The sequence below is a fragment of the Thamnophis elegans genome, chromosome 3 (genome assembly GCF_009769535.1).
Source record: "Thamnophis elegans isolate rThaEle1 chromosome 3, rThaEle1.pri, whole genome shotgun sequence".
In the NCBI taxonomy this organism is placed as follows: Eukaryota; Metazoa; Chordata; class Lepidosauria; order Squamata; family Colubridae; genus Thamnophis; species Thamnophis elegans.
This window is the reverse complement of record NC_045543.1, coordinates 6216214-6233239: the sequence shown is the minus strand read 5'-3', so window position 1 is coordinate 6233239 and position 17026 is coordinate 6216214. Positions and strand designations below refer to the sequence as shown.

At 40.2% G+C, this 17026-nt stretch overlaps 1 protein-coding gene across 1 annotated transcript in view; it reads left to right on the top strand.

The window, feature by feature from the left end:
* Positions 1-17026, top strand: part of ROCK2 (Rho associated coiled-coil containing protein kinase 2) — a 138016-nt gene that overhangs the window by 49809 nt on the left and 71181 nt on the right. Inside the window, 3 exon segments of the mRNA XM_032213235.1 lie at positions 2040-2177; positions 3402-3662; positions 16049-16193. Coding sequence (XP_032069126.1) covers positions 2040-2177; positions 3402-3662; positions 16049-16193 — 544 coding nt within the window.

The following is a 17026-nucleotide window of genomic DNA, read 5'->3' as shown; positions in this document are numbered from 1 at the left end:
GAGTGTATTGGTGTGTTTGTCTGTTTCTGTTTTGTGGTTCCTGCTGGCATTTTGTTGGTCATTATGGAAAAACACTGTTGGACAATAGAGATTTGTGGTCAAATTCAACAAGGCCGTTTTATATTTTTAGGTAGAATATTGGCAAATCAGCCTGTAATTATTAGGCATACTGTGTTTCCCCGAAAATAAGACAGGGTCTTATTTTCTTTTGACCCCTGAAGTAAACACTTGGCCTTATTTTCAGAGCGGTATTATTTTTGAGGTGCAGGAGGCCGCTTAACCTCGGCCCATGATCCAGAGAGGTTCTCTGTTTCTGGTACATTCTTACCAGCCCTAGCATCGCTGGGCCTGCTACTCTTTTTGCGGCTGCCACTAAGAGAAGGGGCACGGTAGCTAGGGTTTGTGGGAGCGGCCTCTGCGAGGCGGTTCCACCTATACCATTTATCCCATATCTGGTAGAATTCTGATTCTTCTTTTCCCTGGATTTCTTTTGTTAGTTTGTCCATTTCGGCACAGTCCATAACCTTTCTTATTATTTCATCTTCGCTTGGGATTCATTTGTTTTTCCATTTCTGGGCAAAGGCAATCCTTGCCGCCGTAATTATATGTAGTATTAAATACTGGATTTCTTTTTTGTATTTCGCAGATATTATTCCTAATTAAAAAAAACTTCAGGTTTCCATTCTATTTCAACCCCTGTTATTGCCTCCAGCCAATTTTTGATCCTTTTCCAAAACATTTTAGCCTCCTCACAGGTCCACCATAAATGGTAATTATGTTCTGTGTATTGATTCACATTTCCAACATTTTGGGGAGGTATTTAGGGTAACAGATTTTTGAGACATGAATACTACACACTTATTGCCAGAATTCTTTAGAATGAAGCACGGGTTTTATCATTGGTTTGAAAGATGTGTATGTATTGAAGCTGTTTTGCGGCTTTAATTTAATCAGTCCATAGGAAAGAGCCGAATTCTGACTAATAACATCAGAAGTATTTCTGTTCTAAAGATGGTGCTAACACAGTTGCCGTTGCTTGGGAATTATAAACATCTATATACCTTGATTCCCTGAAAATAAGGATAATAAGCCCAATGGGGCTTTTGAGCGCATGCGCTAATATAAGCCCTCCTCAAAAATATTGCAACACAGCAGCAGCCATGAGGTGACCACGCTCGCTGCCTCCTGCACCTCAAAAATAATAAGACCTCCCCAAAAATAAGGCCAAGCACTTATTTCAGTGGTCAAAAGAAAATAAGACCCTGTCTTATTTTCGGGGAAACATGATGCAATATGGACAAGGGTGAAACATTTCAATGATTGTATAATAAACAGCTTGAAGAATGGGCTTTTTTCTAGAATGTCTTTTTTCCTCTTTCTAATCTTTTCTGCTTAAGGAGCGATGGAAGGAATTGCCACAAAAACCATTTTTGTTTCTGTGCCAATTGGATGCTAGATCTGTCCTCAACTCCTTGTTGATGGTAGCAATAGCAATAGCAATAGCAGTAGACTTATATACCGCTTCATAGGGCTTTCAGCCCTCTCTAAGCGGTTTACAGAGAGTCAGCATATTGCCCCCAACAATCCAGGTCCTCATTTTACCCACCTTGGAAGGATGGAAGGCTGAGTCAACCCTGAGCCGGTGAGATTTGAACCGCTGAACTGCTGATCTAGCAGTAGCCTGCAGTGCTGCATTTAACCACTGCGCCACCTCGGCTCTTTACCAGCACTGTACCAGCACTGATTGCCCCATCATGGACAATTATTTGGTTTTGCAATAACTACTTTTTAAAAATAAAGACGGTGTGTGTATGTAGCTGACCATCCTGTAAAAGTGTATTTCCTTTGGCTATTGATTTAATCATATTTTCTTTCTAAGAGTTTTCACCCTTCAGATTTCTGGTCTTTTAATTCTATTTCTTGAAACTACTGATTTTCAGCAATCAGCTAAGTTTAGACTATTGTTCTTTGGTATTTATTATTGGTTCTCCATATCCAACTTTCTATATTATTTAAATCCTGCTATTTTTTTTTAACAGGTTCGCCATAAAATAACGCAGAAAGCGTATGCCATGAAGCTGCTAAGTAAATTTGAGATGTTAAAAAGGTCAGATTCAGCTTTCTTCTGGGAAGAGAGAGATATAATGGCCTTTGCCAATAGTCCATGGGTAGTTCAGGTATGGATATTTCTTGTGTACAAAGTTCCATGGTAATTTAAGGGAAATATAAATAAATGGGGGAAATATAAATATGTGAAATAGCAATTTTAATGTTTTGATATCTGATGGGTTTAGAATTTGATATAAATATATAGTAAGCTGCTCATATAATTCCTTGATTTAAGATACACACATTTCTATGCACTGTTAGTTTTTGAAAGACAGTCCTTCCATTAGTTTACCCAAGTCCTAGGATTTAAGAATTTCCTACCCATTCAAAAATCATACCAAGGGGATTTATAGTAGCCCATGAAATAAAGTGACATTTTTACTTAGAAAAGGAGAAAATAAGTCTTGGAATTAACATTTTAACATTTTTGCTATTAACAAGACTCTTGTATTACAACATAACACCGAAAGCTATAATTATAATATGGATTCTTAGCTAATAATTCTCTAAATCACTTTCCATCCTAGCCAACTATAGTTATTGCTTCATATAGAGGGAAAAAGCTTATCGATAATGCTATACTTAAAAACACACATGGCACATTAAAAACTTTATTGATGGTAAACTGAATTATTCTGGAACTCATAAAGTCTTACAACAGTGGGCATACCTTATTAAAAGTGTGCTTTAGAGACTTAAAAGGGAAAAGTTTTAAATTCAGTATTTTTGCTGAGTGTTTAACATGTTGGCAGTCTTTAGAACTGTTCTTTCTTCCTGCATGGCCTGTTTAACCTTAGGCCTATCGGCATATCTTAAAGATCACTCAAATGAGAGATATAAACGAGACTGGAAAAAATGGATTGACTATATACAAAATAAATACGGGACCAAGAAATTCCAGTTAGCCTATGCTTAAGATCAGAAATGATTTAAATTGTTTAAAGTTGGTTCAGCAAGAAGAAGCTAAGGTCAATGTAGAATGTTATTAATTTTTTTTAATTTCTCTTTTTTTTTCTCAATAGATTTTAGACTGTGTTTGTTAGAAATCCATACCGTGTACGGGTTCTGGGAAGTCGGGGGGGGGGAAGGTGGAGGGGGGTTGGGGGAGGGGGTGGAGGGAGGGAGGGAGGGGTATATATTAGGCTAGACAAGAATTTGGTGGTAAACTAGAATTATTTTGATATACAAGAAATTGTACTTCGATGTCTTACTGATGGAGGAATGATGAAATGTTTGCCTTAAAAGAAATAAAACTTTTGAAACAGAAGAACTGTTCTTTCTTTTGGAAACAGCTTTTTAGTGCCTTTCAAGATGACCGATATCTATACATGGTAATGGAATACATGCCAGGTGGTGATCTTGTCAACCTCATGAGCAATTATGATGTGCCTGAGAAGTGGGCCAAATTTTACACAGCTGAAGTGGTCCTTGCTCTCGATGCAATTCATTCCATGGGAATGATACACAGAGATGTGAAACCTGATAATATGCTTCTGGATAAATATGGACACCTGAAGTTGGCAGATTTTGGTACTTGTATGAAAATGGATGACGTAAGTATCTGGGTCATCGTGTCTGTTTCAAAGCCAGCGTGTACAATCCAAAGAGCCTCACTGTTATTGGGCAGCATATGAATATTAGTGAAAGGGTTTTAATTATGCCATGGTTAATATTGATATAGTGCAGTGGCTGAGATACTTAACTCTGAAGATTTGTGATTCAGTGCGTGCTATTGTAATAAATTAACCTGGTTTCTTGAACCAAGCTACTGTCTTAGAGTTGTTGCCTTTTAACTTGAACATTGGGCACTATCTAATAAAATGAAATTCAATGGTGAAAAGAGTAAGGTTCTACATTTAGGCAAGAAAAACAAAATGCACAGGGACAGTATAGGTGGTACTTTGCTCTTGGAGTCCTTGTGGACAACTATTTAAATATGAGCCAGCCGTGTGTAGCAGCTGCCAAAAAAGCCAACACAGTTCTAGGCTGCATAAACTGAGGGATAGAATCAAGATCCCGTGAAGTGTTAATACCACTTTATAAGGCCTTGGTAAGGCCACACTTGGAATACTGCATTCAGTTTTGGTCGCCACGATGTAGAAAAGATGTGGAGACTCTAGAAAGAGTGCAGAGAAGAGCAACAAAGATGATTAGGGGACTGGAGGCTAAAACATATGAGGAACGGTTGCAGGAACTGGGTATGTCTAGTTTAATGAAAAGAAGGACTAGGGGAGACATTATAGCAGTGTTCCAATATCTCAGGGGTTGCCACAAAGAAGAGGGAGTCAAACTATTCTCCAAGGCACCTGAGGGTGGAAAAAGAAGCAATGGGTGGAAACTAATCAAGGAGAGAAGCAACTTAGAACTGAGGAGAAATTTCCTGACAGTTAGAACAATTAATCAGTGGAACAGAAGTTGCCTCCAGAAGTTGTGAATGCCCCAACACTGGAAGTCTTTAAGAAGATGTTGGATAGCCATTTGTCTGAAATGGTATAGGGTTTCTTGCCTAGGCAGGGGGTTGGACTAGAAGACCTCCAAGGTCCCTTCCAACTCTGCTATTGTACTGTATTGTATTATTGTATCTGTACTATGTAGCATTAAACTTCTCGATGTTAAAATTATACTTTTCTACTGCTTGAGTGTATCTCTATCACATTAAGTATTTTTGGTATTGGTTTTTGCTCAGTGGAATTATTTGCTTGCTTGTTTTGTTTGTAACATTGAGGTTGAACTGCTGCTTAAGGAGCCGAGATGGCGCAGTGGTTAGAGTGCTGTACTGCTAGTTCGGCAGTTCAGCTGTTCAAATCTCACCGGCTCAGGGTTGACTCAGCCTTCCATCCTTCCGAGGTGGGTGAAATGAGGACCCGGATTGTTGTTGGGGGCAATATGCTGACTCTGTAAACCGCTTAGAGAGGGCTGAAAGCCCCATGAAGCGGTATATAAATCTAACTGCTATTGCTATTTGGGATATCATGCTGTACTACAAATTGATTCAGTCTCACACCTACTCTCAAGAGAGAGAGGAAAATGTAAAGTCTATTATAATGTAATCGTTTATTTTGAAAACTAAAAGAGAACTGAAGTTGAGAAGTTAGGTCATAGTTCTGTGGTTCAAGTTTATAAAACCTGAAAGCCAGTTTGGTCTAGTGGTGAAGGCTAAAAACCAGCAGACGGTGAACTCTGCTTTAGGCATGAAAAACTAGCTGGAGGAATTTGGTCCACTCACTCACTCTCAGCCTAGCGCATCTTCCAGATTTGTTTTTGTGGGGAGAATAAGGGGGGGGGGGAGAAGTATCGGGCATGTTCCTTGCCTTAAAGTTATTTACAAAAAACATTAAAGACAAGATTTCAAAATCTAAAAAAGTAAAAGTAATACGGACGCAACCCTAATCTGTTTAAGAAAGGCAGAGAACGTGTTGCTGTACTCTATTATAACAAGCTGTACAAGTTCTAACTTTGTTACGCTGTCAATGCTGGTTGAAGGAAAAGTTTATCAAACACTCTGCTTTCCTTATCACTAGTTTTCAGAGTATCCTAAAGAATAATGACATTGAAAACAAGACAGTGTTTATGTGGCAATCCAGTGGTCGCACATAGCTCTACTTCTCACTTAGGTTTCTTTCAGAATGGTTTGATCTGTGTAGCTTATATGAAAATCTAGTTTTCAGGCTTCCCTTATTTTCAGAAGGAACCTCTCAAACAGCAATAGCAGTTAGACTTACATACCGCTTCATAGGGCTTTCAACCCTCTCTAAGCGGTTTACAGAGTCAGCACATCGCCCCCACAGTCTGGGTCCTCATTTCACCCACCTCGGAAGGATGGAAGGCTGAGTCAACCTTGAGCCGGTAGATTAGAACCGCTGAACTGCAGATAGCAGTTAGCTGAAGTGGCCTGAAGTACTGCACTCTGCCCACTGTGCCACCTCGGCTTTTAATACTCTTAAATGTAAGGGTTTTCTACAGTATAGTGAGATGGAAGCAGAGGAAGAGGAAGAACACCTGTATGTAGCCCTTGAACGATGGTTTATGTTCCTTACAGAACAAGTTGCCAACACATTGAAATAGGTTGGAATGATTAATCCTGGTGAATGAACAATTGTATTTTGAGCCAGTCGGGTCTGGTAGTTAATATGTTGGCCTCGATGTGTTAGAGCAGGGCCATCAAACTCCCAGCCCACGGGCTGGATGCGCCACATACTGGTCATGCCCACGCCTGATTTAGCAAAGGGGGAAAAAAAGTCCCGATACATTACGTCAGTGTTTTTCAACCACTGTGCCGCGGCACACTAGTGTGCCGTGACATAGTGTAAGGTGTGCCGTGGGAAAAACACTTTATATTTAGTCAATATAGGCACAGAGTTAAATTTTTTTAACAGTTTCTAATGGTGGTGTGCCTCGTGATTTTTTTCATGAAAAAAGTGTGCCTTTGCACAAAAAAGGTTGAAAAACACTGCATTACGTGATGCGGCCATGACAATGTGAGTTTGACACCCCTGTGTTTGAATGCTGCAGATTGCAATGTCTTGTCACCCATAAAATTTGGAGATAACTGTAGGCGGACATTCTCTCCCATTCAAATGTGCCTCAGTGTAGAGGGAGGATGAATTATTAGGCAGCTGGTGAAATAGAAATGTTGCTCATACCCCACACTCCATATATGTAGCAAAATACATTCATATTACATGTATATTTCTAGCCGAGGGTGGCGCAGTGGTTAGAGTGCAGCACTGCAGAGCCCTTCGTGAAGCTTCAGATTGTTCACCAACCCTTACACGAGAATAATGTAATAAACACTCTAGCACCATAATAATAACAACAGAGATCGCCCAAAGCTTTCTGATAGCTGAAAAGCAGTTAGCAATAGCTAAAAACGATTAGAAAAGGAAATATGCAAACTTTGAGTCCTTTCAAAGGCGTTGACCGCAGTTTGAGCAAGATGGCTGGTTGCCTGGAGCTCTAAATTCAGCTAAACTAGGCAGTTGCCTTGGGATGAGCAGTACTTGTCTGGAGTACTTGTGAGTAATCTCAATCTTCTTTCCTTACCGGGAGAGGAATTATTGAAGAGCTGGTCTTCATTCCTCTGTGGTTATTCATTCTGCTTTTCAGAACTTCTTTTCAATCTGTAATTTCTTCCTCTGGAATAGATATGATATTTTTTATTAAGTTTCTTACATATATGTGTGGAAGAACAACAGGTTGAGAAAGGATATTGAGAAATATACTTAGATCTGATTTCAATATTTTATAAACCTCTTTCGTAAGCGCTTGTTGATTAATAAAAGCAATACCTATCATGCATCTCCTACTCAGAAGCATCCCTTAGCATCCCCTAGTGGTTTCTCGGTTTACTTTAACATTAGCCAAATAAGTTATTTTGAAATGAAAAAAATTCTTTCTACGGTAGACTAGAATATGTAAGTTTTGATTTTTAGATATCATTGTTCTAAAATAAGGATGTTATTTGCCTACTACAGTTATTGAAGTAACTGGTGAACTTTATACAGTGGATAGATTGTTTTTTTCCTTTTTGCTTTTATAAATTATTAAAATATTTAGTCATGCCATTTTTGGCAAAAAGTTGAAAAAGACATAAACTTGGAAGGGCTTAACAGATCTAAAAATATGAACACCTCCCCCTCCAAATAAAGCAGAAATCCCATCCTTGGGCTTTGTGTATATCTAGGTTGCCAGAAATATGTCCATCAACTGCGAAAACATTTCCTGTCCTGTGAGAGAATGTATTAAATTTTAATCTCTATATTACTAAACCTCTCGTATTTCTCCGTGCATAACTTTCAGTTGGGAGAAATTGTGCATTGTACTTGTGCATCAACTCCTGATGTTTGACTACTTTCAAGGCAAATGCATCTCTGAATATTTCCATAAATGTTTTTGAAGACTTTTCAAGTCCATTAAAAGCTCTGCCACTGTTGAAGGCATTGGGGAAATCTGGGAAGGAAAGATCTCTGAAACAGTGACTCAGTGGCTAATAGGTTGTTTATTCTCTTATTAAATGCTTCAACCATTTTATATATTGAATAGTTCTTTACTGCTGACCTTGTTAATGTGATTCCACAGATCAGAAAAGCAATATACATCCATTAAAATTTAGGAGGAAAAATATTTTTATACTTGAATTGATTTTGAAATGAACTAAGTACAGTACATTAAAACTTCATGACTAGTACAGTTATTTAAAAAAAAACCTGCTAAAGCAGGTTGAAACTAACAGATAAAAGACATTTGTACAATGGACATTTAATTTGTTAGTCCTAATTAGAGAAGATCCTCTTTCTGCAAGTTGATTTTAAACTTTCATGCATCTTAAATTATGCTTAACCTTTCAATAGAAATAATAAGCATTCTATTCTATTCTGTTTATTAAATTTATAGGCCGCCCAATCCTGGAGGACTCCGGGCAGCTTACAGAAATAGAAATATTAAGAGAAGATTAAAAACAGATAAAAAACAGCAAATTAAAAAGAAACACAACATGCACCCAGTCTAAGCGAGGCTGTACCTCAATCAAGAGGTCAACAGCCCCAAAACCTGGAATAGCCAGGTTTTGATGGCTTTTCGGAAGGCCATGAGAGTGGGTAGGGTCCGGATCTCTGGGGGTAGCTCATTCCATAGGGCCGGAGCGGCAACAGAGAAGGCCCTACTCCAAGGCGTCGCCTCTGCCTATAGCAGAATACATTATACAATTTCTTTTGTTTGGGTTACATAGGCTGCGCCATGCTACAGTTCTTTATTTTCTAGGTGAAAAGTAAAATATAGATACAGAATTGACTCTTGTTCAAACATAGACTTCATTCTTCCGTTGAAAAGCTAGCAATGCTTAAATATATATTTTAGAAATTGGCATCCTACCCCCTAAATGAGTAAATTTGTTCCACTTAAGAGATACAGCTTCTTGTCACTTGGCCTTCCTCTGTCTGACCCACAACTTTGCAACAATTCTTTTGTTGGATCCCTTTCATGGCCAACTACTAAAGCTTCACATTTTCCTAAAATAGTTTTGCGGTGCCCTAAATACACACGCGGTTGCTATGATAAGTTTGATTATAATCTTAATAATAACTCTTTCCAGGTTTTCCCCTAGACTCTTCTAAGCAGTGTGGTAAAATAATGCAGACTCTTACCTCTCCTTCCAGATAAGCCTCCCTATCAGTGGTGGGTTGCTAATCCCGTTCCAACTGAACCGGTTGGAACGGGGGAGGCGGCATCCTCGTGCATGCACGCAGTTCACGCATGTGTCTTAGCACCTGCGCGATGCTCCAGCTGCTCACGGAGAATCGCGCAGGCGCTGTATGTGCCATACGCCTGCGTGGAAGCGCAGAAGCCTTCAAAGACCGGTAAGGAGGACGGGTGGGCGGGCCCTTCGTCGTTCCCGGAAGTTACTTACTTCCGGGTTCGTCGACCAACCAGTTCGCGGAGACCGCCGCGAACCGGTTGAAACCCACCCCTGCTCCCTATATCTAATTTAATTTAATAATAGCTGCTAAGGTGTGCAAATACAGGTAGTCCTTGATTTACGACTACAACTGAGGATGGAATTTTGATTGTAAGTCATTACAGTCATTACATGAGGCACCTACATGACTGCTTTACTCAACAACTGCAATCCAAGCTCTTCCCATTGCATGTATGCCTCAGCAGTTGGGTGAGTCCTTGACGGGTTCGGTGCCCATTGGCACATGGACTGGTGCTACAATGGACTGGTCGGCGTCAGCCCCATGAACACTTGGATCCTCTCTCCAAACCACCAATCCATTTACCTTTTCATTGCTTCACCCCATCCAAGGTGGCGCAGTGGTTAGGGTACAGTACTGCAGGCCACTTCAGCTGACTGTTATCTGCAGTTCAGCGGTTCTAATCTCACCGGCTCAAGGTTGACTCAGCCTTCCATCCTTTCCGAGGTGGGTGAAATGAGGACCCCAGACTGTTGGGGGCGATATGCTGACTCTGTAAACGGCTTACAGAGGGCTGAAAGCCCTATGAAGCGGTATATAAGTCTAACTGCTATTGCTATCCTGCGTGCAGGCCCAATTCCGTGATGGTTCAGAAAGCTCCTTCTCTAAATCCCGTGTGCAATTTGGGGAGGGGGGGGGCTTCCGAATCATCATGAGAATGATGATATTTTCTAGGAAAACATTCTGAAAGGTTCTGAGTATCAGTGTTTCAGTCTTGAGGCTCAGGGCCTTCTTAGCATTTTCTCTTCCAGAGAGGTGAAGGGAACTAATGAAAGAGGGCGGATCCCAGTGGAGAAAATGCCACAGACTCTGAATCTCGATGCTCAGCTTCAGAGCCTTTCGCGCTTTCTCCTTCAGAATCCATCTCTTTTGTTAGCGTACTTCTGCTCTCCGGAGGAGAAAATACCAAAGGTTCTGAGTCTTTTATCTTTCTGAAATATTGAGACGTAACGTTTTCTCCAGAGGATGCTAGTGAAAGAGGTGGACTTCCTCTGCTTGCAACCTTCCCTGCTGGCTTCCCCAGACGCCAATGGAGAAGATTGCAAATAGCAGTCACATGGTTGCAAGACACTTGACAACGGGCCATAACTTTGAACTTGTTGTAAAGCACCTAAAATGTATCATGTGATCGAGGGAGGGCAGCCAATATTTTATGATACCCAGACATGCTTTTATGAGTATGTGGGCTCTATTTGAGTCTCTCTAGCACCATTGTCCTGCCTTGGAACATCTCCAGATTCTGCTACTGAAATATAGTAGCAAGGTCAGTGACCAATAATGTGGTTGCAAAATAAGTATGCTTAACCACACAAGGAATTTGCCTTACAATTTTGCACTTTAACCCTTACAGGTGGAAAAAAATAACTGAAATCCCGTCCTTCCTGTGAAATGATAAAGCTATAACACATGATTTTTGAGATATTGAGGTCCTTTTTAAATAAAAATGTATCCCCAGTAGGGGGGGAAATGTCATGGCTGCTATGATAATTTTGTTTAGAAAATATTAGTTATGTATTGTTGTATTACCCCAGTGCAGCTTCTGAAATAAGGTTTATAGTTGACTTAGGCATGCTAAAATTAACAGCATTTTTAAGTGACATTTAATTAGTAGCATCTTATCTCTAAGCCTTGTGGATGTGAAGAAAGGGAGGCTTCTGGCTACATGAAGTCATTGTAATGAGCTTAAATTTTTTGAATAATTTCTTCCAGTAATGTTAAGGCAGTCAGAATTTCCAATCTGTTAATAAATAATGATTTATTTTACAGTGGTCCTTAGACGTTAATGAACCTTTTTAGTTTTTCAGTTTTATTTCTGCATAAATAAATGTACCTTAAAATGTGGTCTGTTCTCCGTACAAATCCTAAAACCAGATACAGGTAGTCAGTGGTGGGTTTCAAAAATTGTTGGAACCTACTCTGCGGGTGTGGCCTCTTCTGTGGGAGTGGCTTGCCGCCCATGTGACCGGATATGAAATTATGAATTAGTACTTAGGTCGGTCCGAGTAGCTATTCAGAAACTCTGGCATTGAAGCATGCAAGTCTTAAAGCTGTCAAGTTACAAGATCCTTGCCAGTGGTGGGTTTCAAAAATTGTTCAAACCTACTCTGTGGGTGTGGCCTCCTTTGTGGGAGTGGCTTGCCACCCATGTGACCGGATATGAAGATGCCGACGACTCTTGTCAGAACCACCTTAAATTACCTCACACACAGCACTGGCATGCATAAGAATAGGATGTAAACTTGTTTTTTAAAAGGCATCTTTGGTTTGCGTTAAAACAACTTCAACACACGCAATGTTCTGATTGCACCACAAACGCAGTAGCCATCCTTACCTTTCCCAGAGGCACTGAGTTTTATAAATATGAGCATGATAGTGTAGAATAATCATATCCAAGGACCAGTGGTGGGTTTCAAAAAATGTTTGGAACCTCTTCTGTAGGTGTGGCCTGCTTTCCGGGTCCACTGGTGGAACCTCTTCTAACCGGTTTGGTAGATTTGACGAACCGGTTCTACCGAATAGGTGTGAACTGGTAGGAACCCACCTCTGCAGGTAGTCCATGACCGCAATGGACGCCCAAATTTCTGTTGCTAAGCAAGACACTTTTAAAGTGAGTTTTGCCCCATTTTACAGCCTTTCATGCCATGGTTGTTAAGTGAATCACTGCGGTTGTTAAGTGAGTAGCACAGTTGTTAAGTGAATCTGTTTTGCTCATTTACTTTGCTTGTCAAAAGGTCCCAAAAGGGCATGACATGATCTTGGGACACTGGAACCATCATATATATGAACCAGTTGCCAAGCATCTGCATTTTGATCACATGATTGTGTGGATGCTGCAATGGTTGTGTGAAAAATGGACATAAGTCACTTTTTTCAGTGCGGGTTGTACAGTGGTGAGATTAATATTTTTTTTACTACCGGTTCTGTGGGTGTGATGTGACTTTGTGGGCGTGGCAGGGGAAGGATACTGTAAAATCTCCATTCCCTCCCGATCAGCTGGGACTCGGGAGGCAGAGAATAGATGGGGCGGGGCCAGTCAGAGGGGGGTATTTACCGCTTCTCCAAACTACTCAAAATTTCCGCTACCGGTTCTCCAGAACTGGTCAGAACCTGCTGAATACCACCTCTGCTGTTATAGCTTTTGTCACTGAACAAAGTAATTCAAAGACTACCTATAAAGGGAACACAATTAAACAAATAAGCAAAAAGCGTTTCATTAATTTATTAAGGAAAGTGATGCAAAGCTTTGTGAAAATCAAGGATTATCACTTAATTTGAAGGGGAAATGAGAGTCAGGTATTTCAATTGGGATTATAATCAGGTATGAGTATGGGAGATCCTCCCTTATTTTAAAAAAACAGACGTCTCAATCTTTAGCTTCTGTTTCTTTTGTGCAGAGCACTTCACATTTTAGATTAGATTGATGCAGAAACGTTGAACATTTGAAACCGTAAACTATGAAGAAATGTATTCCAATTTCTTCATTTTGCGTGCTGGAGAGTAGACTGGAGCTTTTCAGCAATTATTTATAATGAAATATAGATGGCCGCCCATCTCATATACGTGCTTCCAGATGCCCAACAGTTAAAACAGGATAAAAACAATAAAGAAATAATGTAAAAATATAGCAGTTAGCAATAGCAATAGCAGTTAGACTTATATACCGCTTCATAGGGCTTTCAGCCCTCTCTAAGCGGTTTACAGAGTCAGCATATCGCCCCCCAACAGTCTGGGTCCTCATTTCACCCACCTCGGAAGGATGGAAGGCTGAGTCAACCTTGAGCTGGTGAGATTAGAACCGCTGAACTGCAGATAACAGTCAGCTGAAGTGGCCTGCAGTACTGCACCCTAACCACTGCGCTACCTATAAAAAGTAGCGACCAAAAATCTCATAGTGTTTCATAATCAGTACAGATAATCCTTGAGTGATGATCAACCTGGAAAGGGGGACTTAGGTATGTCCCATATTTGAAATTCTAATAGTCAGGTCTCCTTTGCAGTTACAGGACTGAATTTCAAGTATTGGCAACATGGCCACATTTACACAAAATTACATCCATAATGAATCTTTGTTTGCTTAAAACCATCTCTTGTACCTGAAATTGACATATTATTTAGCTCTCTGTTAATACTCATTTATTCCTTTTTTTCTCTTTACTCTAAAAGGTTTTTTTTGGGGGGGGGGCTTGCCACATTCTTAAGGTGGGGGGAGTGAATAGATAGTGAGGATTGTTTTGGCTAGGTGGCCTTCTTTCCCGTGGGAACAGAGCAGGGGTGGGTTTCTTGCCCCATTCCAACCGGTTCGGTTGGAATGGGGCCGGCGGCGACCTCGTGCACGCGCGCAGTGCACGCATGCGTACTAGCGTCTGCGCGACGCTCCAGCTGCTCCTGGAGGATTGTGCAGGCGCTGGATGCGTCCTGCGCATGCGTGGAAGCGCAGAACTCATCAAAACCAAGTAAGGACCGCGGGCGGGAGGGCGGGCCCTTCGCCGTTCCCGGAAGTTACTTACTTCCGGGTTTGCCAACCAACCGGTTCACAGGGACCGCCGCGAACCGGTTGAAACCCACCCCTGGAACAGAGGCTCTCCTTGCTGAGAGCTGGAGGTGGAGTTGGAAGAGACCCGGCGATGATGAGTCTTGCTTTTATTGGGGAAGGTGACTTTTGTGGGATGTTTCTAATTCTCAATATTATGTGGTGCAATTCAGGTTTGTGTCAGATCTGGAATTACAACAGACTTTGCCAATGTGATGCCTACCTAAATAAAAAGACATTTGTTTTGGAAGATGGACTTTGAACATTTCCTTTGAATGGGTTCCATCACTTGGAAACCTGACATTATTCCAGATCTGACACAAACCGGAATTACACCACCGTCACCAAAACAGAACCTGACACCGTCACAAAAATTGGGTGGGTCACATGACCCATTTACTACTCTTATGATATACAACCATAATGGCCATAATGAGCCGAGGTGGCCCAGTGGTTAGGGTGCAGTACTGCAGGCCACTTCAGCTGACTGTTATCTGCAGTTCAGCGGTTCTAATCTCACCGGCTCAAGGTTGACTCAGCCTTCCATCCTTCTGAGGTGGGTGAAATGAGGACCCAGACTGTGGGGGCGATATGCTGACTCTGTAAACCGCTTAGAGAGGGCTGAAGCGGTATATAAGTCTAACTGCTGTTGCTATAATGATTGTATATTAAGGACTATCTATACAACCCACAAACGGATGCACCCAAAACTTTGAGAGATCCAGGCTTAATGGTAGAACTAAGGTATTAATGCCTTGCATAAGCCAATAGGATTGGAATAATTCCGATCTCGAAGACTGGTTATGTCCCGAAGAATGGGAGCCATGGCAGAAAAGGTCCTCTTTGGGGGGTATCAGATGGCACACTTTCTCACAGACGGGACCCAGAGCATGCCTCTCCTGCTATTGTATATACCAGATGAGTAGATACTCTGAGGAGAGATGCTCCTGTAAGTAATCTGGCGCCAGGCCTTGAAGAGTTTTAAAAGTGAGCATTAGCACTTTGAATTGCACCCAGAAGCATAACAGTAACAATGCAGTTCGTAAAGCAAAGGTATGACATGTGCTAAATGGCTGGCAGCCATAGATGCCCATAGGCCACCACATTTTGCACCATCAGAAGCTTCCAAATATTCTTCAAGGACAGCTGCAGGTTTTAGTAGGCTGGTTTACACAGTTCTGAGTTATCAATTAACGTGGTTTTTAATTGTCCCAGCATGAAAGCAATGAACAAATTTGATTTATGTAATTCTTGCGTCATAATAATGTCCAAAGGAAAAGTTGCACATTATTTGTCACTATCGGTCTTTAAAATATATATATATATATATATTTATTTCAGGGTGAATCACTACTACAAACAGGTTAATTTTTTAGTGTTAAATATAACAGATAACATGCAGGCAAGTGAAATAAGAATTGAACCTGGAACTTAAGCTTCACAGCTTTTATTGCACTACAGTTTACTACTAGTACACTTTAATAGATAAGCTATCGGGAAAAAAATATATTTTCTTTACAGCTTTATATGGGCCGTACTCCATAACTGGAATGCTTGCAAGCTACTAAGTTACTCTAAATAGAGGTGTGACTATATATTGTTTTCTGTTATTTTAGGAGCAGCTCCAAAATTCTCTTGAAATTTATTGCAAACCAGTTGATTCTGTGAGCCATTAACTGGACATAGCATACATTCTCAGCTTTTGTTTACTTTGTCTGACTTTGTTAACTTTAAGTTTTAACTCCTTCACTTCAGTGAACAAGAATTTTTTTTTATACTTTTGGCCCTAAGCTTCATGTAAAAAAAAACACAAAGCATATTGGTAAGAAATAGTATGGTTAAAATGAAGGAGAAAAAATTGGAAAAAAAAATGTGCTTAGTGTTAACTGCTATACCTAAGTGTTGTTTAATTGTCGTTGTTTATGTGGTTGAATAGACTGGCATGGTGCGTTGTGATACAGCTGTTGGAACACCAGATTATATATCACCTGAAGTATTAAAATCCCAAGGTGGTGATGGATACTATGGACGGGAATGTGATTGGTGGTCTGTCGGAGTTTTTCTGTTTGAAATGCTTGTTGGTAAGTAGTGGTATTTTTCTCTTTTCCTTGCGTGTATATGGATTTTTGTCTTGATAATACTTAATATGATCTAGTGATGTAGTTGCTACAAATATATAATACAGATTTGCTCAATCTATGTGTGCTAACATGCTCTTGCTGCTGTTGCTAATACTGGTCGCTAAGTGAATCTGGTTTCTAGAAATGCCTTTTAGATTCTTATAAAATGAACTTCTCCGAATAGCATGGAAAATTGGCACTTCTATCTGGCATGTTGAACATTGCAACTTTAATTATTTCTCAGTTAAGGAAAAGCAGTTTTAAATTTTGGATTCTACTGGGTGCAACCCAAATCCAAAAGGAAAGAAAACTAAAATAGGCTTCTCACCACTTTAAAGGCACTTTCTAACTACTTATAAAGTTTTATAATGACTGCTTTATGCGTATCAAAATCTTGTTAAAATAATTGAAAGGTTATTCAACTAAAGTCAGATATTCGATGCTTTAGATTAAAAAAATAGAGACAAAAAGGCTGGTTATAAAGTCACATGAAATAATTACTGAGGTTAAAAATTCCGATAAACAACTTTTTATAGAGATGGCAAATGTTTTAAAAACAAAGATCTTCAGGATGAGATTATTTGACTGCAGACTTTATATAGCAGTTACACACACACACACACACACACACACACACACGGAGGGAGGGAGGGAGGAAGGGAGGGAGAGAAAAAAATTCCCTACATATTATATTAGCTAAACATTACATTTGCATTTTGCAGTCTATGAATGCTTCGATGGAAAAATGGTTTTGAACTCTTCAGCCATTGCATGAAATTGAAGCTACCGTATTT